Genomic DNA, 25,047 nt, shown 5'->3' with positions numbered 1-25,047 from the left:
AGATGTCAGGCTAGTAAGTTCAACAGGTCAGTCTGTCTTCAAGTAGCATTGCTGCCAAAGTGACATGAAACGTCTCCTTTTAGCTCATCTGTTAGGCTCAACTGGTCTCCTCCACACACTCCCTAGAAGGACAGGACAGGCTCCCCCCCCCCCCCCCCCCAAAAAAAAAAATGCCTTATGTTATTATCTAAACTTCTACAGAACTGTAGAAGTGATACAAGATGGGAAAAGGAGCTGAACAACTAGCAGACACGGCCCGAAATTCCGTCAGAGAATCACTACAAACGATAGGTGGACCGAAGTGTGTAATAGTCCACCCGGTTTTCATATTTTAGCAAGCTCTGTGTCTAACTGTTCCACTTTTGATTAGTTCAGATTAAGGCAAATAAAATTCAATGCACATGTAAACAAGAAAATCCATGTACCAAACTATGCAGCAATTCTTTCTTCTAACCCTACATATATCTCAGAGCCCTACTACTTTTCTTTCCTGCTTCAACTACATGAAGCTGTACAATCAATTCTGGAGCTGGAAAAATGATGTTTGTAGGTAGGGATTCTTTCAGTGTCCAGACACATACTATCATGACAGTCTGTCTTCATCATTATTATTATTATTATTTCTGTTGATGTCCATACAGGTATCTCAGTCCCCATCCTAAATTGATGACAGTTAAGCATGGAGGGTAGCACACAGGGAGAATACTACATTTTATGAACAGGTTACATGTGTTTCTAGCTGCAAATGAAATAATGGGACCAATTTAAGTTTCACAGACTGCTTAAAACCTGACCACAAAGTGGTTTAGATACTAGTGGTACCGTGCAGCAGGAAGCACTTCCACGTGTCAAATCTAAGCAGGTCTGATGGTAAATTGTCACACCATTGCCTCCAGTAGAACACAAATACTTTGTGCAGTTCAATAGCTGTTGGAAGTTATTTGCAAGCACACGTGTTATTTGGAATACACTCGACTACGCGTGCAAAGCAAGCAGTCAGGTGAAGGTTCCTTAAAAACTGGGGCCTAGAAGATCATCACAATGATAAACATGCAGCTGGCTTCAAAAATTTGCTCTTGTCCTCAGTCTGCCCAAGAGTAAAAAGAGGGAACTGGTTCTGCAAACCGAGCTCTTTTGGAAAATAATATTAGGCAAGACCAGGGGAAAAAAAGTAAGATAGTGAACTTAATGAAGGAACTTGCCTCTGTTGGTGGGCTTCAAGATTACCACCTACAGCATTAAGCCAGCAAGAACATCTTGAGTAAGAAACATCTTCTGGAAACACAGAATTCTCACTGCTTTTAAACCGCATGTCTTTCCACACTGCTAAGTATCTATTCACCATTGTTTCATACTTATACTAGCAACCTTATTTCTAGAGGGAAAAATACGGAACATCCAACACCTCATAATAACTTCTCCTAAGGTGTGGACAGATTACTACCTTGATCTGACAGTCTCTGAAATACAGGGTAACATTTAAGCTACTGAGAAGCTAGAAATAAGCAGCCATAGAACAAAAAACTCAAACTGCAACCAAAACTGGGTGGAAGCATGAAAGCTGGTATTTAAAGTTTATTGAATATGTCACGGTGTATACTTTGGTCCCCAAACACAAGAAATTAGATGTGTCCCATTAAATGAACCTTTTATTCCCTTTTCTGTCCACATCCTTTCAAAAACCCGAAATCTGTATCATTACATCTCTTTCGACCCTTCGAATACTTTTTCCTTTGTCTATTCGCTTTACACCCTCAAAGGCTGCCTTACTTTTTGCATGGATCTACTGCGTGGCCTGCAGAGGAAAGCCCTGGAGCAGTCCCTGCGGAAAAAGTTTGGTGGCTGCTGAAGCCCCAGCCTGCACACCCCGTTTGGCTGGGACAGCCGGGCCCTTCTTTGTGCTTCACTGTGAAACAGAGGTCCAAGGCAGGCAGGTCCCCACGTATATAAATGCAACCCGATAAGTATCTTGCTCTTTTCCCATCATTGTTAATTACCAAGTTATTTGTGTGTAAACAGAAGCTTTTGATTTCCTAATCAGCCTCCTGCCCGATTCATTCAGAGATGTCACACACCAGAGTTTGACAGCACAATTAGTCACCATGGAAGCTATTGTGATGTCACAAACACTGAATTGTGGCATCATTGAATGAATCTGGCAGGAGAAGGATGTTGGTTACAAAGGAGAAGGCTTCTGTTTACACAATACCTTGGCAATCAGCAATGATGGGAAAGAGAATATAGAAAAAGAGAGCCTGGTAGTTTAATGAGCATTGATAAAAATGAAAATTTTTAAAGGTTGTTAGAAGCACGGATGTGGCATATTAAGGTACAGAGATAAAGATTCTGTAATTTATACCTTAATTCTTCACCTCATCCTATGTCCTCAGAACTGAAACTATTTCACAGACATATACAAACGAACATTTCACGTTAATTTCTTTCACATATTTCTATATTAGGAGAGATACCAAATAAAACCGTTAAATAATCAGGATATCCTATGATTTTTTTTTTGAGTGCTATTCTGTAGAACAGCGAATTTATCTGCGCTTAATAGTATCGGTTCAGGGCATTACATCTCCAGCCAATTGTTTCCCTTCCTTATTTGTAAGGGTTCTGAATTACATTTTTAGACATAAAAAACCCTCTGCTAGCTACAGATAGCATTCACAATTCCAGTGCTGGTGATCGCAGTTCATGATTTGTCTTCCTCTATTTTCTAGAAAAAATTCCCCGTGAAGTATATCAACTAACACTCCAAACGCTACACTGTCTAAAGCACTGTTGTGTGCTGCGCAGAATTATAGATAGCGTAGCTGAGCGAGATGCAGTTGTGAGCTGCACAGCAGAACCCTGCAACTAATCAGTGCCACAAAACAACAGGAAAAGCAAGACTGAATAACATGAGATCCTTTCAGGTACCATAATTAAACCAATTCACGGTGTTATTTAATTCCCCACAGTTCTTCCTCTTGCTGCCTTCTTGAGACTGTAACCATGACACCTCAATTCCAATCAGGTGGAGGAGCTGCTGCCTGGAGAGCAGATGCCACCGCTGGTCCAGAAATTGCCCATGGATTTGCGGGTGGTGCCACCATTTTTTTCCCTGCCTGAAGTCAAGTTTAGCCAACCCCCTCCCCCACCTCAGCATGTCTAGCTTTCATAAGCATTACTGTAGGTATGCAAAGCTGAGTCTGTTCACCCAGGTCTCCCAGCTGGTGATGAGCTGAGCTGTTTCACAGGACCAGTACTCTAAGGATCAAGCTTAATTTGCCTAAGCTGTTTATTTGCAATAGCTTCAGACACAGCAAGGTAGCAACAGAGCACTAGCATGAAGATTAGACAATTATTTTTCTTTTTTATAATAAAAAAACAGAGGATGGGAAATAAGAGAAGGACTTAAAATGGCTTAAACGCTTAACACATCAAATTGTAATACACAAAATAGCACGTATGTGACTTCAGCTAATTGTACAAATAAAAGCAGTGCAAAGAAAACGTTCCGTCTGGAAGCACATTAATACGAATTACACATATTTTATGTTCCCAGGTAACCATGCCACCCCTTTGACCGTTCCCTACCTAATCCTAGGTGAGGGTGATGCTCCACTAGAGTCCAGCTGTTATCATCCACACAATGACTTTTGTAAACGAGCAGCTGACAGAGGTCCCTGGCTGTCATGTCTGCTAGAATCTCGACCACTTTGCTTGTTCCATCTTCACTAAAGACTTTTACATCCTGCAACATAAAGGGTACACTTACAGATCAACAGCTCTGAACATAGGCAAACCACACAGCTACCGTAGAAAAGCATCCTCTTAGCATGATGGTTCCAAGCACCTTGGCAGCCAGGACAAATGACATGGATGATTCACTTTATAACACTTTCTCTTGGTGCCCCCTTGCCCTACTTCCCCTCCCCCCTCCCCAACACCTCCCTGCACTAAACAAAGATTCAGCAGGGTTAATACGACCACATACAGAGAAAAAGGGAGAGAGCAGGTTCTGTATAAAGCTGTGTTCAGTAAGCAAATGTGAAACAATATCAAGAGAGTACTTCGGCAACAGTGGGCGAGAGAAATTACATCCAGTCAAACACACACAATTTTCTTTGCGATCCCGTTGGAGGCCTCCGAACACTTACAGAGGAGCAGGCCAAGACCCCGAAGATTAAAAATGGCTCTCTTGTTCCCCACTAACTTTTGATTGTTTCGCTTGGGGAAGTCCCACTTGCAGTTCGCCGGCAAATCAGTTAGCTAGCCCAGTCCACACATTTCTCTCCCTGCCCTGACTTCTCTTTTGATCCTAGCTTGAAAGTAATTCAAAACCAAATGTGCCTATGCTGCACACCCTAAATATTAATGGAGATGAGAGAACAAGTCAGGAACCTTCTCTCCACCTCCTGAATTACACAGATGCTTTCCTCTTTGCATTGTTCTGCTCAAGTGAGAGACACTTGCCGCAAAATTATTTCTCCGGGCGAACGTGCAGGTCTGAGATTTAAATCAAGCCTGCGTTTAAAACGCTCCGCATCCTAGCAAGAGAAGGCGAATCTAACAAAAACCTGGAGGGTAATTCGATATGGAAAATCTTACCTCAACGGCACGTAAAAGGCAGCAGTCGGAAGAGCAAGATGGCATTTTAAATAGAGATTGCCTCTTGAGAGAGTTTGTTCTCTGCCTCCGCCGACCCTTTGTAGCCTACGGCCGGGCGCCCGGGGTGCCAGCGGACGGCGGTACCGTACCTGTCACGTAGCCCCTGCTATGGGGACTGTTTCTGGGGAGGGAAACAACTCTGCCAGAGCTCCACTCAAAGGGTTACACGCAATCTTTGCGGTAGTGAATCAAACCACACTGTGTAGACCAATCCTAGCCCTCCCTCCGACTGATGTAATCATTTCCCACACACTATCAGACTTCCAAATTATTCCCGCCCCCCCCCCCCCCCCACCCCCCAAAGAAAAAGAAATTACAAAGGAAATTTGTTTTTTTATGACCACCCAGGGGCGCTTGAGACCCCCGGGGCAGCCCCGAAGTTCAAAGGCGGGGGGACGCCCCGGGAGCCGGGCGGCGGAGGGACGCGTGCTGCCCGAGCGCCGGCGCCCAGCCTGCCCGCAGCCCGGCCCGGCAGCGGCTGATGTCATCCGCCGGCAACTTGAGCACTTGAACTTCTCCTCCCGCCGCTCCCCGCCGGGCTGCGCTGGGCTGGGCCGGGCCCGGCCCCGGCCCCGGCCCCGCTCTCGCTCCGCGCCCCGGCGGGCGCGGGACGCGCTGCCCCCGGGCCGGGCGCTGCGGGCTGGGGGCGAGGGGACGGCGGCAGCGCCGGCCGCCCAGCGCCCGCCGGCCGCCTCCCCCCGCCCCGCTCCCCCGGCTACGTACAAAATCAAGCCCAGGGAGGGAGGAGTTAACGCCTCATGTAGCCCAAGTGACTCAAACCCGCGCGTTCAGGGAACGGCTTCGTCTGACAGCGGGGATGAGGCAGCTCTTTCGGAAGTAGGCTCTGGGGGAGAGGGGGAGAGAAGGGAGAGAGGGAGAGAGGGGAGAGGGAGTGGAGAGGGGAGAGGAGAGAGCAAAGGGAGAGATGAGAGAGAGAGGAGGGAGAGGAGAGAGAGGGAAGGGAGAGAGAGAGAGAAAGGAGAGGAGAGGACGCGGTTGCTGCAGCTCTGGGGAAGGTATGCACGCCGTACAACGTTACAGCTGCGCTCCCGCTCCTGCCCACACGGAACCAAGTCAGAGGCACCCTCACACCCACAGAGATTTGTTGGTGAGGGGCTGGGGCGCCGCTTCTTGTCCCGCGGGCAAGCCCGTGCCCTGGGGCTAGCGCCCGCCCCGCAGCGGAGCACGGCGGTGGCGGCCCCGGGGTTCGGGGCGGGAGCGTGGCGGGACCCGGCCCGAAGGACCCCGGTCTGCAGCAAGGGAGCGCGGCCCCGCCTCCCCCCCTCCGGACGTGCACGCACACCAAAAACCCAGTGTTCAACAGGACAGAAAGTTGCTATTTTATTTGTTTTCTTTTTAGTGGGGAACGGGGAGGGAACCAATACCCGCTTGGGTTCGTTTTTTTTTTTTTTAAACTACTTTTTATCGCAATAAGTTGGAAAGGAGTGACACAACCGAAAAGGTGGTGGTGGTGAAAGAATTCCTTTCTACTTTCGGTTTACTCTGTGCACATAACTGCACTTTCTGTATTGAAACTGAACTATTTCGATGGATTTCCTGCCTCAGGAGCCACGCTGGTGACATCATTCATTCATTCATTAGTCACTGAGAAGCACAGCCCCGCGCTCTGCCTCTGCCTTCACAGGGGAGCCTGTACCAGGCACACACCAGACAAAACGCCGCTTTTGCAGCACCTGGAGCACAAAACCCCTCTTTTCCTCCCCTGCGGTCTTGCTGGGAACGAGGCAGCGATACCGGGCAGGTTGCACCTGATCCTTGTCACTGCCAAGTCCCAGAAGAAAGGGGAAGCTGTTCTGCTGAGGGTGCCTCTCAAGTCCTTGCAGGTGGACAAGAGAGACCTGTTAAGACAACCACCCTACTTTTCCCTGCTCCCAAGCACAGAAAGACTTAATGGAGTATGGCCACTGGAAGAAGGCTGCAGCTGTCTGTTAGGCTCATTCATGCCCTGCTCCCTCGGTATGAAGTGAAGGGGTCATGGGTGCATGGCCCTCCCTCCCCCTCCTTGCCCTGAGTTTAAGTCAGTGCCAGCTACCCTGGTGTACCACAGCATCTCCAACCAGGTACGGGATGCACAGCGGCTGTTGTCCAGTGTGCGACTCCGCTGTGATGCCACGTTCCCTCCTCCCGTGCGCCAGCACCCCACTATTCCCACACCACAGCGACGAAGGGAGCGACGTTACAAACGCAGGCATGTCCACTCGCAGGGCCGATCAGCGGTGGGGGTTTTTAACACTGCCTTTAGAGCCCAAGGACTGGAGTACAGCGGGTGGACGGCGAGAATGCAGAAATGAGCAAGTTAACTTCACTGGCTATTAATAGCACTGTGTTTGCTATCAAGGACAGCGCAAGGCCGTGTATCACCACTGACATCATGGATATAAAAGACTGCATCAGGAGGGGACGTAATGGCCTGAGCTGAACCCTGCCCTAGAGGACCGGAGAGAGACAGAAGTGAGATGAAACCCCATGCCTCTGCAAAGGCAAGAGTGCAGCGGTCCCTAAGAGGCTTATGCGAAAGGTAAGGGGATTTTAATGCCCGCACACGCTGCAGAGCATGATGTGTAACCACAAACACGAAACTGCCTCACTGACAAAGCTTCAGCTCAAACTTTCTGATAGTTTCCATGACAAAAGAGGCAAATAACAATATTCCTGTATCACAGAGGGGACTTAATTTAGTCAATTGGTCAAATCCAACTCTCTCACACTTCCTATCTCTTTTTTTCCCCTCTTTTTTTCAAGGAAGCAACTCCTACTTTAAGATGTCAAGGGCTCCCTACTCAAACTTCTTCCACCAGAAACACTGTTTCACTTGCAAAATTGATTTGGGGCTTATTATCCACAAAGGAAAAAGCAGCAGAATTCATTCTGAATAAAATGCTCCAATAATGAAAACACTTAGCCTGAAGATGGGTTCAGAAAGTTAGTCTGACATTTTGCCCTGCATCCCTCCAAGAAATGCAGTGAAATGCAACAGCAGTCTGCCTGCAACAGTGATTTACAAAAGGCCCTAATTACGTCAGCAGCACAAGGCACCTTCTATTCAAAATTAAGGTTAAGAATGCTAAGCCAACCAGAGCACTATATTGGCTGAACATTCAGTGCTTTACAGTGCAAAGGAGCAGATAACAGACTGCACCATTGTTCTGGGAAGAATTCTTCCTCCAAGCTTTTTTTTTTTTTTTGAAAGACAGAAAGACTTAAAAATTAAAAATTTAGAAGAACATTAATATTCATCACTTCAGTGGTTTCATATAATGGGTCGTGTATCTTGAGTACCCTCATGGCTGTTTCATCTTCCAGCCTCAGTTCCTCAGCCTCACTGCAGTATTTCATGTGCATCACATAATGTAAACACTATTAGGAATGAGGAAAAAAACCCAAAAACCCAGTCGTGTCATGGTCACATTACTACTTCTCCACTTTTCTATCGTTGCTATTCTTTTCCTTTTTCTGCAAAAGAAAACCTATGACTGTATACAATTACCATAAAAATTCACACTTTTAAATGATGTTATGCTGAAAATCTTCAGGATCAAACAGACCTAAATTTGCATTCTACAAACTGAAATGAATCACAATGTAATTTCTATCAGTGCAAACCAACCTTTGTTATCCTGGATTATGATTCCAAACTAAGTGTAAGGGGAGAGCATCCATGATCAGAAGGCCCTCTGACTGAAATCTAAAAGATAAAAGGTTTCAGTACACTAGTTCTTCAAGAGAACGAAGAGACAAAGATCAGAGACATCACAGAAAGCCATTAAAATACACTGAAGAGTCTTTACCAAGAGCTGCACAAACTGAAAATCAGTCCAGCAAGTTTTGACTTTCATCCCCCGATTTCACTCAAGATTGTTCAGACACGGGAACCGCACCATCAGTGAGGTGAACAGAAAGAAAATTGAATTGACATGCATGTACCTTGTGCAAGCAGAAGGAGCGATTTATTGCGGAAGGCACCTATGTACCAGGCAGGTACTTGTGGTTTTCACTGGAACCCTGTTTTGATGAGATAATTTTTCCCAAAGCTTTCTATACTCAAAAGCTCATGGGCTCACAAGAGCAGAGTCAGAGTCACTGGAGGAATGGAGAAGCTTTCAGTTAGGATCAGTCAACTCAAAGCTGCTGAAGACTCAAGCTCTGCATGCAGGTTACCCTTCAACTGCTGTTTGCCTAGTGGAAGAGGTAACAAAAAAAGGAAGGGTTTGCTTCCTGAAGTTGCAAACCTTTGATAAAGAAAAGCCTCTAAGTATGCTCTGTGCACACCCAACAGGCAAGCAACTCAGTCAACCACATCTACACACTGGAGCACCAGCCAGTCCCCCCTCACTTGCCCAGCAGCATTAAGACGGCATTATAAGACGCTGAAATTTCAAGTGCTGCAATGAAATAAATATATAGGTCAACCCTATGGCTCTTTTTGCCTCCACTGGTGCACAGTTCATGCAGGAAAAAAGCTCTTCAGACAAACAGCAGCAGTTAACAGCAATACATTGCAGATAGGGTCACTCATACGCGAGGCGTCAGACAGTACTTCCTTATAAAAGAAAAACAATTGTGAGTTATCTGATCATTTCTTTTTTCCCTACATATAAATATAAAACCCTAGGAAATGCTAAGGTTAAGGTTCTCATAGCAACATTAACTCTCTCCTCTGGCATATACTATATTTAGGTACACATTTGAAAGCCCATGAACAACAAAGGAGAGCAATTGTTGTAAGATCAAGATTCTAGTCTTTGACTTTCATATTCAGAACTGCACTTGCAGAAAAAAAAAAAAAAAAAAGGACTTAAGTTGGCCGTGTTACAAAACCCTGTTTCTGTCCCTCCTTGCTGAGCTATTGAATTTTAAACCCATTTCTGAATTTCTGAGAGGCAGACGAATAACTTGACTTGAAGGGGAATCACAGTATCATCATATGTTCAGCGGTCATCAAACACCAATCCTAAAGTCATGAACTCCGTGAGGGTCGCACCAGCGAGACAGGTTTTGGGAATCGCAGCAGTATGGGCAGAGAAGGGCAGGGCAGAATTAGTGCCGGGTTCAAGTCAGCATCTATATTTGGAGGGTTTGTGCTTTCAAACCTGTCATGTACGAACACCCAGGCCCACGTTCACCCCAGGTAATTTTAGAGAGTTAAATTCCTTCTGAAGCTAAGGGAGAGAGATGGGGTAACTTAAGATCTAAAGCACATGACAAAGGCATTTGTGTGTCCCTGCTAGCTGCAGAAGGAATCTAGGCTCCTGACTCTGGACTTCAGCTGGATGCTGTAAGCTATATTGGCTGAATTCAGGCCACGGTGACTAATCAAGTAAACATGTCTCTCTGCACTACTGGCACAATTACACACTGCAATTGTTGACACTTGAGCTTAAAAAAAATAAGCAAAATGTGTGATGTTGCATATACACAAAGCACATTTAAAGGAACATAAACAATGAGCACATTTGGGGTACTATTAAAGTTTACAACCTGAATATTGTAAAAACAAGCCACAGCTTTTCCCTCCTTCATTCAAAATTACATGTGAAAACAGCTACTTGTTACAGAGACACTAGATGAAGTCTATACTTGTTTTCTATTTTCTCAAGACTTAAAGTACTAATGCCCTCTGTACAGGCTTAGGCTTGTATAGCAACTGCATCAAAGCTTCCTCAAAAATCTCAGCTGTTTACACACAAAGGTGTGAAGTGTGCAATGTACTTTTAAGAAAAAACTGTACAGAGCTTGTTTTCAAGACATAACCGCTGCATGCATAACAAAAAAGATTTATTCCAACATGTGCTTACATACCTAGAGGCTGAAGGTTTGGCAACTGTAAGATGCTACCATGTAGCTTACATATTTTACCAATAAATAACAGAACACAGTTTTAACTGATACATGCCTACACACAGACAACACACAGATTTTGTCACAGTATCCCCAAAAGCTGTTTTACTCTTTCCCACTTTGGTTTAATGCTCACATGTTCAGATAAATCATTTGACCCGTTTGACATTTTCATGTCTTCCCACTCGATTCCTTGTTTGCTTCTCATTTTTAAGTAAAAGAAAGGAGAGAGACTAATTTTCAGTCCTTTCAAGAGTAACAATAGGCCTTTATGAATGTTGCTGAAGCTTCTGGGTATTTGCAGAATGCTGGAAGAGAGAAAGCTTGGGAAGCAGTTTGGATACGCTTTGACAGTACCAGTCCACACTAGTGAGAAGGCAGCTCAGCAACAGCCAGCTCACCCAGTCCCAAATCTGGGCGTCCAGATTCTTCCTGTGGTCACAGCACTGACAGGTTACATTTTCTTTGCCTGTGTCCTCCCCTACCCAGCATTTCCCATTAGTTTTGATTCTAAGTCTGTAAATGAGCTCCCTTCTCTCCACACAGCTCCTCCCAATAGCAGTTGCTTTTCATGCAAAAATCCTTTCTAGTTTCGAGATCCTTTATGTACAGAAAAAAAAAGATAGTTACAGGCACTGTTACACTCCTTTGATTATGTAATGAAAGACATTAAGCGGTGTTGCTGGCATTAACCTTTATCTTTCATATATTTTATTGTGCAATTTATCCCTAGATAGCTTGCAATCTTCCTCAGCTGTGCTTACAGAACACATTATTTATTGTCTGAATTTGCTCCAAGAGAAAAGTTCTTGCAAACACAATTTAAGTCACTAACAACCCTAGAAAGGGTAATACAAAGAAAAAAACATAGTAATTTCTTGATTAAAATTCTTAAGTAACCAAGCTAGTTACTGAGTATTTTGAATTGTTTTGCCATTATAAATTACTCTGTAGAAAAGGAATTATTACCACATCTTCCTTGCTGCACAGGCTTTCAACCACAAGAACCACATTAATTTGAAGCTTGGCAGACAGCGCAACAAGGCTCCAGGGAGCAGCTTCCCATAGGATTTAGAAAAATGGTGCAGGTGGCTCCTCCTTTCCCAATAGGACACTGTGACAACTGCAGCTGAGACACTTGCTATCTGAGTGCCCAGGCCACCCTTTGAGCCAGAAAGCCATTTCAGCACAGGGTCCAGCAATGTACAATTGGCTTCTAGCTCTGATTTATTCAACTACAACTTCTACATGGGTAGTCCACAAAATTCCCCTTCCTTTGCATGCTGAGGGGAAAGGAGCAGAGAGGTGATAGAGCAGGAAACAGGAACACCATTAAGGGTCGTATATATAGTTAGACTTGGCTCCAGCCCTCCCTTTGCATGGACCGGTCCAGTCACGTATTATTAGGAAATGGATCAGAGACCACTTTTGAAGGTATTTTTGGAAACTGAGGATTAGTATTTGAAAATATGAGCATTTGTAATGCATGGGAAAACCTTTGGGGCATTGACTGTCTTTTATTGATAACAATGGGATGTTGGGATTTTGACTGCGGTTGATATAATAACAGAAATAAAATAAAACAGCAACAACAGCCCAACAATCAGGGAGGATGCCAAATAAGCTGTATTTGGAATGTCCAGACATGACAAAACAAACGCATTATTTTAAGAGCTCATAGTTATGAAATTTGCCTTGAACAATTGCAGTGCAATTTACCTAGTCCAGCAGCAAAGGAATCTAAGCAAGTATAAGATGCAGAGCTGGGCAGAAATTACAAACCTAGAATGCAGTACAGAGATACAAAGATGGACCCTCTTCCCACTCCTGTTCCCCCCCCCCCAAAAAAAAAAATAAAATCCCAGGGAGCAAAAGAGCCAAGGATTTAAGGACTTGTGAGTTTGTTCCCTGGTGCTTGCAAGTGCAGAGTTCCTAAGGTTTTCTCGGCAGCCCTGAAGGCTAAAATAAATTAAAAAAAAAAAAAAAAAAAAAGAAAACAAGTTCTTAGCTGAAGTCCCAGCTCCTAGATCTGACAAGTCTTGCCAGAATTGACAACGGCGGGATAAAAAGAGTTTCAGTATTCAGCAATATTGCTTAACTTCCCATCTCCCAAGCTACCGGCTCTGGAAGCCGGCAATTTCAAGCAGCGAGTATCAGCTAATTGTTGCTGCCTGCAACGTTCAGGATGTTTTATGGGTCAGTTTGTCACATGCACACAATAAATGCTTTTAACAGAGCTGCTTGCATTGGGAGAGTATTTCTGCGCAACTGTGTAAGCATCGATTGTGTGGCCAGAATTAACCCCCTGCAGACCTTAGCCCAGGAAAAGTTGTATTCATGGGAGAAGAGAGCTCACGTTATCTTCTCCTCAATGCGCACATAATTCTCCTTTTCAGCAATTGCTTTAATGGGAAACTGCTCCATAAAACTACTCTGCTGTTTAATTTTTGGTAAATTTAGGTACCAGAGTGGTTTTCCCCCAGTTCAAGATTGATACACCAACAGCTCCTGGGGCTGATAGAAAATCTGGGGTTATGTCATCATGACTAAGCTAGATATTCTCTCTTGAATGCAGTTAGCCCTATGTAAATCTCATTCCCAACCTGCTAAGAATTACTCATTTTCAATGGAAAAAAGTGAGAAAAATGTCAGAGAAAACCCAAACACAACCATAGAAGAGATTTATTAGCATATAGTGTCTAACCCCCCTGCTCTAAAACACCTAGTGTAGAGATCCAAGTTACCAAGAAATTTTTCACATCTCTCACTGCTCTGCTTCATTGCTGCACCCATCCAGCTGTGCATGCTATGGCAGGACCAACACATGAGTTAACTCCATGGCAAGTGCCCCTGACTTATCTCCTCTGAGCTTCCTCTCCAGGGCTTGCTCCAGACCACTTTGCATACCCCTTCCTCCTAGTAGGGGCACCACAAACAAAAAAACAAACACAAAAAACCCCACACAACCCAACCCTTTGCTTAGCTTACAGGGACAAATTCCCTGCTGCCATGGTTACCACTCCAACTTCTCTTGTGGAACTAGAAATAAAAAAAAACACACACCACAAAACCCACAACTTCCCTGAGAACAGACGGCTATATAATGTTAGCTCTCCCTCCCCTCACTCATCATTGTTAGCCACTAAATCAGCTACATCTGGCATATTTAATTTGGACTAAATAAAATGTCACTAATTAAAAAGATGCCGAACAAGCAATACATGACATTATAGAAACAGAGCTTAGTATCTGAACACAGCCTATTAGGAACTGAAAGGATTCAACTAGTTTTTACCAAAAGCTAAGAAACAAAGGCAACTAAATAGTCCTCTATACAATCTTGCTCACAACAATGTCCTGTAGCAGCTCTCCCCTATCATCTAGGTGTACCGGGGTTTCCAAGCACTAATTCCTGGAGCAGCAGTGGCTCAAATGTGAAGCAGTTAGCTCGTTATAGACAGCATTACTTAGTTGGAAGCATGCAGCCTTCATTCCAACTTTTAAAAAGAAGGTTACTTTGCTAAAGCTACAATGAGTAAGATGTTCAGCAGACATGCACACAAGTTGCTTTAAAGGACCCGTGACCATGTCACTACCGTCTCTGTGAACAGTAACAGCCTCTCCTCTCTCATGTTCTCCATGCTGTTTTCAGCAGCCTAATTTGCAGTTATCACACACCGCTCAATCCTTCCTCTCCTGCAACTCCTCTCCTTAGCCCACCCCTGATGACTAACATGTCATCTCTCTGTACGTCCCATCACAGGTCACACCACGGTGACATGAGCACTGCTTTCTATTGCTGACCAACATAGCTACCTGCTTGAAAGCAGCTCCTCTTACCTTGACATCAGTACACACTCCCACCCCCCCCCCAGCAATTCACATCATACTCCTAGACCAGGCTTTCACCTTTGTGGATACATCGCTGTCAGTATTCCACTGACACTTATCACACAGATTTCAGTGCAAAGCTTCACTGAATCATATAAACCTCATTTCACAGCCCTTAAAAATTTTCCATCATCTTTTCTATCAACTGGTAATCTTTTATTCTGAAGCTGTACTTATGATTAGTTAAATCATCATTTGAGTGATTTCATTTGTAGAGTCTCCAAGGCTAAGTATTTCCCATGAGAACACATCATCTTCTAAGTGCTCTAGTCCAGGTTCTCAGCATTTATAAATCAGACAACTGGCTCCTCTCTGTTTTTGCCGATGTATGACATAGAACATGTAGACATATATTTAGGTATACTTTGATTGCCATTGCTTAATTTCAGTACTGTTGTTTATCAAATAAGATTCAAACATTCAACACAGAAATCCCCCCATAAATTTTAACAGAATAGATGTTCAAGTGGGTTACATTGATAACGCTGGCACACACTAGGCAAGTAAAAAGATTACTCTTCTTAGAAACTCAGCAGTTATAAAAGAATTAACAATGAGCTTTCTCCTCATAATTCTAAACTTAATATTAGGACATAACATAGATCATGTATTTCAAAGTCATGATGCCTTTAACCTTTTTTTCCCCCTTATAAAAGTTTCAGAACGATCACAGGTGGCTTCAGGGTGAAAGGGACCTCTGGAGATCATCTTAGGGCCACAAAGATGATCGGGGGCTGCAGCACCTCTCCTGTGAGGACAGGCTGAGAGAGTTGGGCTTGTTCAGCCTGGAGAAGGCTCTGGGGAGACCTTCTAGCAGCCTTCCAGTACTTAAAGAGGGCTGACAGGAAAGGTGAGTAGGGACTCTTTACCAGGGAGTGTAGTGATAGGACAAGGGGTAACAGTTTCAAACTGAAAGAGGAGAGATTTAGATCAGATATTAGGAAGAAATTCTTCACTGTGAGGGTGGTGGGACACCAGAACAGGTTGCCCAGAGAAGCTGTGGCTGCCCCCTTCCTGGCAGTGTCCAAGGCCAGGTTGGATGGGGCTTTGAGCAACCTGGTACCTGGTGGAAGGTGTCCCTGCCCATGGCAGGTGGGTTGGAACTAGATGATCTTTAAGGTCCCTTCCAACCCAAACCATTCTGTGATTCTGTGATCTCATCCACCCCGCATTGCCCAAGCAGGGCCACCTACAGCCCTTTGCCCAGGACAACATCCAGACCCCTTTGGAATATCTCCAAGGATGGAGATTTCAGAACCTCTCTGGGCAACCTGTGCCAGTGCTCAGTCACCCTTACAGTTAGAAGAGCGTTGCCCGATGTTAAGAGGGAACCTCCTGTGTTTCAGTTTCCGCTCACTGCCTCTGGTCCTGCCACTGGGCACCACTAGAAAGAGCCTGGCTCCAGCCTCTTTCCACCCTCCTTTCAGGTCCTTATATACATTCCTAAGATGCCCTTAAGCTTTCTCTTCTCCAGGCTAAACAGTCCCAGCTTTCTCAGCTTTTCCTCATAGGAGAGATGCTCCAGTCCTTTAATCATCTCTGTGGCCCTTTGTTGGATGCTCTCCAGTATGCCCATGTCTCTCTCATGCTGGGGAGCCCAGAACTGGACACAGAAGTCCAGGTATGGCCTCACCCATGCTGAATAAAGAGGAAGGATCACCTCCCTCAGCATGCTAGCAATGCTTCGCCCATGGCAGCCCAGTAGAGCGTTAAGACTTCTTGCGGCAGAGGCATATTGCTGGCTCATGTTCAGCTGGGTATCCACCAGGACCTCCAGGTCTTTTTCTGCCAAGCTCCTTTCCATCTGGGTGACCCCCAGCATATACTGGTGCCTGGGGTTGTTCCTCCCCAGGTGCAGGACTTTGTACCTCCCCTTGTTGAATTTAATGAGGTTTCTGGCAGCTCATTTCTCTAGCCTGTAATCTCTTATATAAATAGCACAGTTATGTAAATACCATTATATTAACTAAAAGCATTAAAAAAAAATCAGGTGAAGTTTGATCATAGTTTAGGAACCCTAAATGGGTCTTTTCCTAGGTCTTTCATCAGTATTTTCCCAAGCCATGCCACAGTGGTTCAAAATTCCCTTTAAGTGCTTCAGAAACACTTTTAGTCCTTTTGTCAAAGGCTGATGAACTTAACTGTGTAAGTCTAAATATGAGGTAGTGTGCTGAAACCAAATAAAAAAAATGCTTCCCGATATAGAACTAGATAACATAATGCTAGAGATTTGGTGCCAAAGCTTGCATGAAAGAAAATGCTACTTTTTCATTCAGCATCTGCTTCAGATTATTTTATATGGAAGTCACTGCTGCTCTGAAGCTGTCAAGGCACAGTCAGCTTCCAATTAAGCTATCTTATCTTTGAAGCTGATTGGAAGCAAAGCTTTCTCCTCCCTATAGGCATTCCCCTAAAAGTAGGCAATTTGAGATAATTTCGAAATATATGTATTCTGTGTTGTCCACCCAATTAAACATCTTGCACAAACGTAATCGTCAAGCCTTCTAATTGAAAAGTTTATGCAACAATTTTCACAAGGCTCCCATTAAACATGTAAAATAATTAGCTGTATTAGAAAGACATTTATATTCAAATAGCTTACGTGTCTAGTTTCTTTGTTTATCATAGGCAAATGAATATGAAAAAGAACCCCAGAGGAAAAGACCAAATATTGGGCGAATCTTTTCTTCAAGACAACAGACATCCCCTAGAAACCAATTTTGCATGGTATTAAATGGGAAACCTTTTAACAGTGGCCTTAGTACTGTAGCTGATCGTGGAGAAATCAACAATTTCCAAGACTCAAAAAGGCAGGGACAAGGGAGTTGACTCTGTATTTTTATGTATTATAGATAACACATAACAGTCATTACTTTCAAGCGTGCTCCCTTCTTCCCCTTCCCCCTAAATTATTGTCAATAAGTTAAAGAAATCCACCATGCAAAAATACCAGTAACTTTATTTCCATCCTGGCACAGATGACAATTTTTTAAAAGGATTTTGATGGCTCCATATTTACATCATGGATCTTCTTTAAGAATTATGCTGAGAAAAATCTAGGTCATTGAAACCTTCTTAAACTGAACCGCAGAGAAACTGAAAGAGAATGTGAAGGCACTGATGTCAGGTTTAGTTTGCCTTTTCACAAGCTCATTTGTTTTCCAGATTGACTGGCAGAAGGTAGATCAACCTTTGCATATCTTTCTTATTCTGAAGTTTCTATTTCCATGAGTGAGTTAATTCCATCCCCATCCAAAATAAAATGTTTTTAAAAATGTTGTGCACTTGGCAAACAGACCCAACTATGTAAGAACAACTTTAAGAAGGCTAGGCTTAAAGGGCAAAAGTACAACTTAGATCAACATATAACAGAAGATACGTAAACATCTCAATTTAGGATCCTGGGCAACATCATAATTTAATAGTCCCTTCTAGACAAAACTTTATAAATAAATATATACCAATGTAAACAGTGTTTTTCCTCCCCCGCCCCAAAACACGAGCTTGGTTCTGGTATGAATCTGAATACTAGGATCTACTTCCTTTAGATTACATGCTTATTGCAGTCTTGCATTTATGAGAACTAGTAACATGCCTTCAAATTTCATTCTATAGATTTCAAACTGCAACACCTACTTCTTCCATTCAATCGCCATGTAGAATTTCTTCGGTTAAATACATAGTTGTACACATCAAAACTAATTTATTTTGAAACAAAGTGTCCATTAAAACATACTGCATGAATAATTATAACTGGTAATAATTATCAGCTATTAATAATTATTACTGCATTTCTGCCTGTGTCCCACACAAATCTTCTGACTTCAGCAAATATCACTTTTCGTTCATCCACACAGAGACATTCCTACACGTTGCCTTTTCCAGCTTCAGCAGGTTTGTCTTTGGATGGTGGTTTAGCATAACCACCATAAGGTTTCTTATTGGAGAAAAATCTATCTTGCCTTTTGTACAATGTAGAAAAGTGTCACAACATTTGCTTCTTCCACAACTCCCCCATCTTGTTGCCCAAGATTACACATGGCAAAAGTAAAAATTTTTGGCTAGCTACAGGGTATTAACAAAAAATACTCTGTGCTGAAACTACTTTCAGTTCGACTGTTGCTCATACACCCTTCAACATAACAGACACTGATCAGACCCAAAGTGTAAGAAATAAGGGGTTTTGTGGATTTGTTGCCAGAGTTCTGCAGGTTCTTCTTTCAGTGCACCCAGCTGTACAGAAAACAACCCAAGTTTGCTTGGCTCATATCAACTGAGGCTTTGCCAACCTGTACACTCTATGAATTTCACTTTTTAAAGCGTAACAAAATAGCTAGTGCATGAACTTACTTAAGCTAAACCATAAAAATTGTGTTTAAAGAATAAGTGAAAAGGTGCATCCTGTTCTAGGGGTCATATAACACATTTCCTTTCCACGAACAGTGATGTGTTAAGCCTAATGGCCCAGCCTTCTCTGAAAGACCATTCTTTTCCATCTGTACAAACTGAATTAGAAAAAATTACCAGGTAGGTTCATTCAACACTGAAACCACCCCGAAATGACAAATTCAGCTTTTTAAACTAAAACATCAGAGACACATCCTAATGACTGATTATCCAATGTGAAGATAATTAATTTTGGGAAATTAACCCTCCCCCCTTCTTCACAAACCAATTTATGTTTGTTGCATTTGGTTTTCTACCCAAAACAAGAACTGAGGGTAGCTTTCCCTAGTATAAAAATCAGCAGACAAATCAGAGGTCATTTACTTTCTGAAATGGTGGTCCAATTCCACAACTCTATCTTAGAAATTCTTGCTATTACTCTCCGCTCTGGGCTCTCAAAGAGGAGATATTCGCAGCCCTCCCCACGCCCATTCCCATTTGTTCCTCAAAAAATATTATTTTTTCCAAGAATTGGCATCACTGTTGTGTATCAAGTACCAATGGCTAAAACCATCTGTCTGTGAAAGTCTGTATTCCCTCCCCAAATCTCATATATGTTCATCTACTGAAAATGGCTACCCCAGACGTCTGAACACCGCATACTGAAGTTAAAACAGTAAGGAGATGTGTGGAAGAGCACTGACTTTAATTTGCACAACAAGAATGTGGTTAGAAACTGATCATTTTTCACAGGCCCTTAACAGATGATGGAAAAAAAAAAAAAAATCAGCCCTGCAGCTGCCAGCATCTCTGCAGACACACTAACTCTGCTCTTTCTTTCAGGAGGAGCAACCGATGAGGAGGCTGGCCCTACATTTATGGATTTCAAAACAGTAACAAAGCAGTCCACCAAGAAAAGCAACTAATTCCGCTACACTCAATCAGCCCTCATACTCAGATATTGCCTCCAAGTTGCACCTCCAGATACTTTGCAGTTCAGAAAAGACATAATTGTAGTAGAGATGAACTCAATTATGTAGAAAGCAGAAGTTGCTGCAAACTCCTAAAGGAATGCAGTCCCCCTGAATCATGTCTGGCATTACAAACATGTTTTATGTTATTTTTGCTGGAATTTTATTAGGGTCGCCCCTTCCTTGATGGCTGCTATTTGAATGTAGGGCCATTAGCACTTCCAAGCCTCTGGCTTCAGGGAAAACCAAGCCTTTTGCATGCATGTCATCCTCAACCATTTTGGTAGACAAGAATCAGCAAATCACCACAGCTTTTACAGCTGCATGTTAGAGAAGGATTGAAAAAGAAGTAAAGAGGAGAAACTGATGTGAGCGTGTTTACAGTGCTGTAAAATTCATTTCACCGTCTTCAGAACTACTAGATTATTTATTTATTTAAGGGATAAAAGTAACATATAGAAAGCTTTCCATAGAGCTCATTCAGCTCTTTCATTTTAATGGTTATATATTAACATAGCAGTTTCAACTCAGACCTGTTTGGACATCTGTTCGATGGATGAACTGCTGGAGATACTCAAAGCCAGCATCTGCTGCACAAGCAATTTCCCTACCCATTGAAAGATTTCATCATGCCCTTGCCCTGTCTCCCTTCTTTCAGAATTTCCGGCTATACTTTAAATCCTAAAGGTTTCTTCTAGACAAAAAAGTGACTTCTGGAGATTGCCCAAGTTCCATGCACATAAGAGGGCAAGCGGTAATGAAACCTTAGAGACACAGCAGCTAGCGCAACCTTGGGCAGAGCACAAAGTTAATTTCTTGTTAACCGGATTGGCTTGAAGTTCCTCTGTATTGCTTGAAGTGTTGCAATTAAGTACTGCTCTAAGCTATGCTTAATTAGCCTGTAAGCAAATGCTCATTTGTAACTTGTATGCACTGTAATGCAGAACTAAATGTTCGCTGAGAGCAAAGGGAAATTACACTGAAGGTACATTTGCACAAATATAGCTGGCTGCCTCCTGATTTCCCCTTCTTATTAATATCCTAGAAAATATTAAGGAATGTGTCACACTGTACAAATGGCTAGAAATATACATTATGTATCCCTGGAGCTGAATGTGGTGCTCTCCCGCCCCCCCAGCTGACGAGTGCTCCGCTCCCCTTGGAATGACAGCCTCCCTCTGCAGACAATAAACGATTTGGGATTTGGATTACCTTTTTCATCTGTGCAGTCAAAAAAAAAGAACCCAAAACCAAAACCCAACCTCTCTCCCCTCAAAAAAAACCCCCAAACCTCAAGAAATTAGGATGCAAATCATGATGGATAAGTATGTTCAAAGATAAACAAAAAGCATAAACAAAACTTTCACCAAATAGCATTTAAAACATTGACTGGATCCACGTTCAGGAGTAAAATCCAGCCTTGGTGCCTCTTGTGAAGCAGATGAAAGGAAATTAATAGTAGGTTCTCAAATATATTTAGGACCTTTTAAATGCTACAAGTGTAATGACATTAGCTTCACAGGATATTTTTCAGCTGGACATTATTTGAGTCTGCCTATCAGAAGATGCTCATTTGACAAGGCTGTAACACAAGAGGCAAGGCTCAGCCTCCCTTGGATGAGCTTTACAAAGTTTGTTAAAGGAAGAAGTTCCAAGGTCAGCCATGGTGAAAAAAAAATAAATCCATAAACCAAAGCATATAATGCAGAAAAACACTTTGACAATACCAGATACAAGGTTTTACTTGCATGACTAGATGTTGTTATTCCTGTAACATTAGCTTTCAGTTCTTTGCTTAATGAAGAGGAGAGTGATTTTTATATATTTAATGTCTATTTCTTCTCAAGCTGCTCCATAAATCCATTACAAGGTGTGTGACAGTATTGCAAGCAGTATTTTTCTCATCTTCTATATATTCATATAAATATATATATTCATTCACATAGATATAGATATATATATATACACACACACACGACACATATACCTGAAATGCCTAAACATAACCTTACTCTCGAGTTTGAGACAACTCAGTAAAGAGCATTCATAAACTGAAACATGATCGATATTTTCCAATTTTAAAACTGTGTATCTGATACCAGACACTTATCTAACCATCTACCCTATATAACCATCTATAGCTTCTTCTGTATAACTGAGTACTTGGGGAACGGGAATTGCTGCAAACATCTGTAAAGCTATTTGTACGCTCTGTAAATACTGTGGTTGGCTCGCTTTCAGTGGGTTTTAGTAAGCAATAGGGAAAAGATCAGAAACAGTATGACAAGCAAGTTACTTCAGAGTAATTAGCTGCTCTTAACAGTCTGCAGGCAAGGACAATCTCAAAAATGACTCACAGAAGCCCGAGGGCAAATTATCTGGTAAAATTAAATCCTGGTGTTTTAATATCAGGACGCTGTTGTTTAGCTTAGAATACTCTTTTCCACGATGTTTTGCACCTCATTTGGTTTTCAGGGGTTTTTTAAGTAACAGTTTTTTTCCTTAGGGATGGCTTGTTCCTATTCTTGTTACCTATTCTGCAATGATAGTAGGAAGATGTGATTTTTGAAGGTGAACTTAAAAGGTGAGAGGAGGAACACGTGCAAGGTCACCACACAGCGAGGCAGCCAACCTTCCCTGTGGCTGCAGGGCACAGACATTACTCCTGGCACTTGGAGCCATTTCCTCATGGTTGGGCCCTCTGCAGCTGCTAAGCACGCCTCAGCGAGCCCCACGCCTCCCCTGCAACGGCGTGGGCCATGCGGCCGAACGAGGCACGGGTGGGGACGATGCTCCTAGATGTCTGGATGGGGGGTGCACACTGCTGACATGGGGGGTGTCCAGGGTAAAGCAGTGTCCTCACAGGCTAAATATCCCCAAAAAGCAGAGCAGTTCCTCACTCTGGCCAGACAAAACATCCAGACAGCTAAAAAGGGTGTCTGGAAAGATCTGCGTGCTTTAAAGTGCTACCTGTTTGGTGAGAAACAAAAGCAGCTTTTAAAGGCCATTCCAACTCTCACCCCTTACCCCCCCAAAAACCTTCTGAACAGTTTATGGTTTTCTGTTAATAAAATTTCACTGGTAATAAGTCTGCTGAATCAAAGTTGCTTTATCCACGTTCACCAGACAAATCCCACGCTCAACATGGGATCTCATATCAAAACTCTCAGCTGATAGTCAATCCATTTTGTTTCTGAGTGCTACTCATTTCTCCCTCAGCAACAGGACAAAACCCGAACGCTTATGGCATGAAGCATAACAAAGATATTTCCAACTCTGTTGCTTCCTGAAATGCAGCAGGAGAAACCAGCTCCAGTAAACCTGGCAGCAGCAGGGTCTATCACTGGAGAGAATAAGCAATCCTAATGCCAATGGAGAAACAGGACGTGGAACTTTTATGACTCAGTGATGGCTTGTCTTTTAACAAGTCCAGATTAAATTCGCTTTTATGTAAGTTTTGTAAATGATGTTCAGATTGCAGCCAGGCTGAAGCAAAGATTGAAGGTACTTACATGAATTAAACAAAATCACTTTTTAGTACAGTAATTCTGCACTCCTAATAGAAAAAAATAACAACACCGTAAGAATTTGATAGCAATAAGGAGACTATAAATCAAGAGCACAGAGAATTGAAACTCACCCCACAATGATTTAATTAACTCAGCGGTATTCTGCTAATGCAAAAATGTTATTAAATTCCAACTAACATCACCTCTGTTTAGGAAATGGAAGGCTGAGGGGAGACCTTATCCCTCTCTGTAACTACCTGAAAGGAGGTTGTAGTGAGGTAGGGGTTGGTCTCTTCTCCCAAGTAACAAGCGACAGGAGAAGAGGAAACGGCATCAAGTCGTGCCAGGGGAGGTTTAGATTGGACATCAGGAAAAATTTCTTTACTGAAAGAGCGGTCAAACATTGGAACAGGCTGCCCAGGGAAGTGGTGGAGTCACCATCCCTGGAGGTGATCAAGAAATGTGTAGATGTGGCACTTCGGGACATGGTTTAGTGGGCATGGTGGTGTTAGGTCAACGGTTGGACTTGATGATCTCAGAGGTCGACTCCAACCTAATGATTCTGTGATTCTAAAACTGTATCTGCAAGCTCTGGAGCAATGCATAAACACCCCATGCCAGTGAACACACCAATGAACTTCCAAGTTTGTTCTTCCCCTGTGTGTCCTCACACAAACACCACACCTAAGGGAAGGCAGACATTTCAAATACATTTCCACTTTCACTGTCCAGGTAATTACAGCAGGCCCAAGGAAGCCTTTCTCCTGCTGTGAACAAACAGCCTTACCCCTGATACTTAAGCAATCACTGTGCTGATGGTTTGGAAATGAATAAAGTGAACACTGGCTTTGCCTTCCAGCCCTAGAAGTAGATGCCAGCAAGCAAGGAAAAAATCGGATGTCTTCCCAGTCCTGCACTACATATGCCCACAGCATCCACCAGGGGATCACCCGCAGCTCAGCTGTAGGTGCCAGCGTAGCTCTCCTCGCCTCTGCTCAACTCAGAAAGGACCTCAGGTCAACTCACCTACCAACTGCTAGCAACATGGTGCTGCAAGCTCACGTAGGATACACAGCAGAGGCTCTAACCTGTGAGTTGGTGCTTTCTTGCATCTGTCCTACCACGTAGCAGAGGTCCAAAATGGTTTCTATCCAAAATGTCTAAAGGTGACCTGAACTCACACCTCAAATCCAGACAGCATAGATGGCAAGTAGAGCTGAGACTCAGCATAGCTATTCCCACTATGTGGAGTGACTCCTTAAAGGCTATCACTAGAAAGTTATGACATCTCTGATTCATCTCAACCATTCATGCACGGTATAATTACAATCACTCAATATAGTTCTGAGGTTTTTTTTAATTCCCTACTGCACTGATGTTTACACCCAAACCCACTCTTGCCTGCCTCACTAGGCACAGAGAGAACTAGGATTTCTCTCATGTTACGTTTTCTCATTTTTCCCTGCACTCTCAGACTGATAGCTTCTCAATTCTGTCAATTCCTGATCAAACCATAGAACAGCTAAGTTATATTCTCTATGACATTAATAATATATAGCAAGAGTAATGTTGTGCAACAAAAATGTGCAAGGGTACGTGTAACAGACACGCACACAAGAATCTAGTGTGAATACACTAGTACACAGCTACTGCAGCATATACTACAGACTGCTCAGTATTTACACAAGGCAGTCCTAAAGGCTAATTGCAACGGCGTTACTACTGTAAACCAGCTTTTTAAAACAACCACAAGCGTTACTGTGTGGCTGAAC

At 43.2% G+C, this 25,047-nt stretch overlaps 1 protein-coding gene across 2 annotated transcripts in view; it reads right to left on the bottom strand.

Annotated features, from left to right (window-relative positions):
* Positions 1–25,047, bottom strand: part of GRB10 (growth factor receptor bound protein 10) — a 106,220-nt gene that overhangs the window by 19,977 nt on the left and 61,196 nt on the right. For both annotated transcript variants that reach the window (XM_086469148.1, XM_086469149.1), the window contains one exon: positions 3,586–3,742. In XM_086469148.1, the coding sequence (XP_086325274.1) occupies positions 3,586–3,742 (157 nt within the window). The remainder of the gene's footprint in view (positions 1–3,585; positions 3,743–25,047) is intronic.

Source organism: Leptosomus discolor, chromosome 8 (assembly GCF_034619465.1).
Source record: "Leptosomus discolor isolate bLepDis1 chromosome 8, bLepDis1.hap2, whole genome shotgun sequence".
NCBI lineage: Eukaryota > Metazoa > Chordata > Aves > Leptosomiformes > Leptosomidae > Leptosomus > Leptosomus discolor.
Note: the sequence above shows the minus strand (reverse complement) of the source record. Positions and strands in the feature narration are given on the sequence as shown.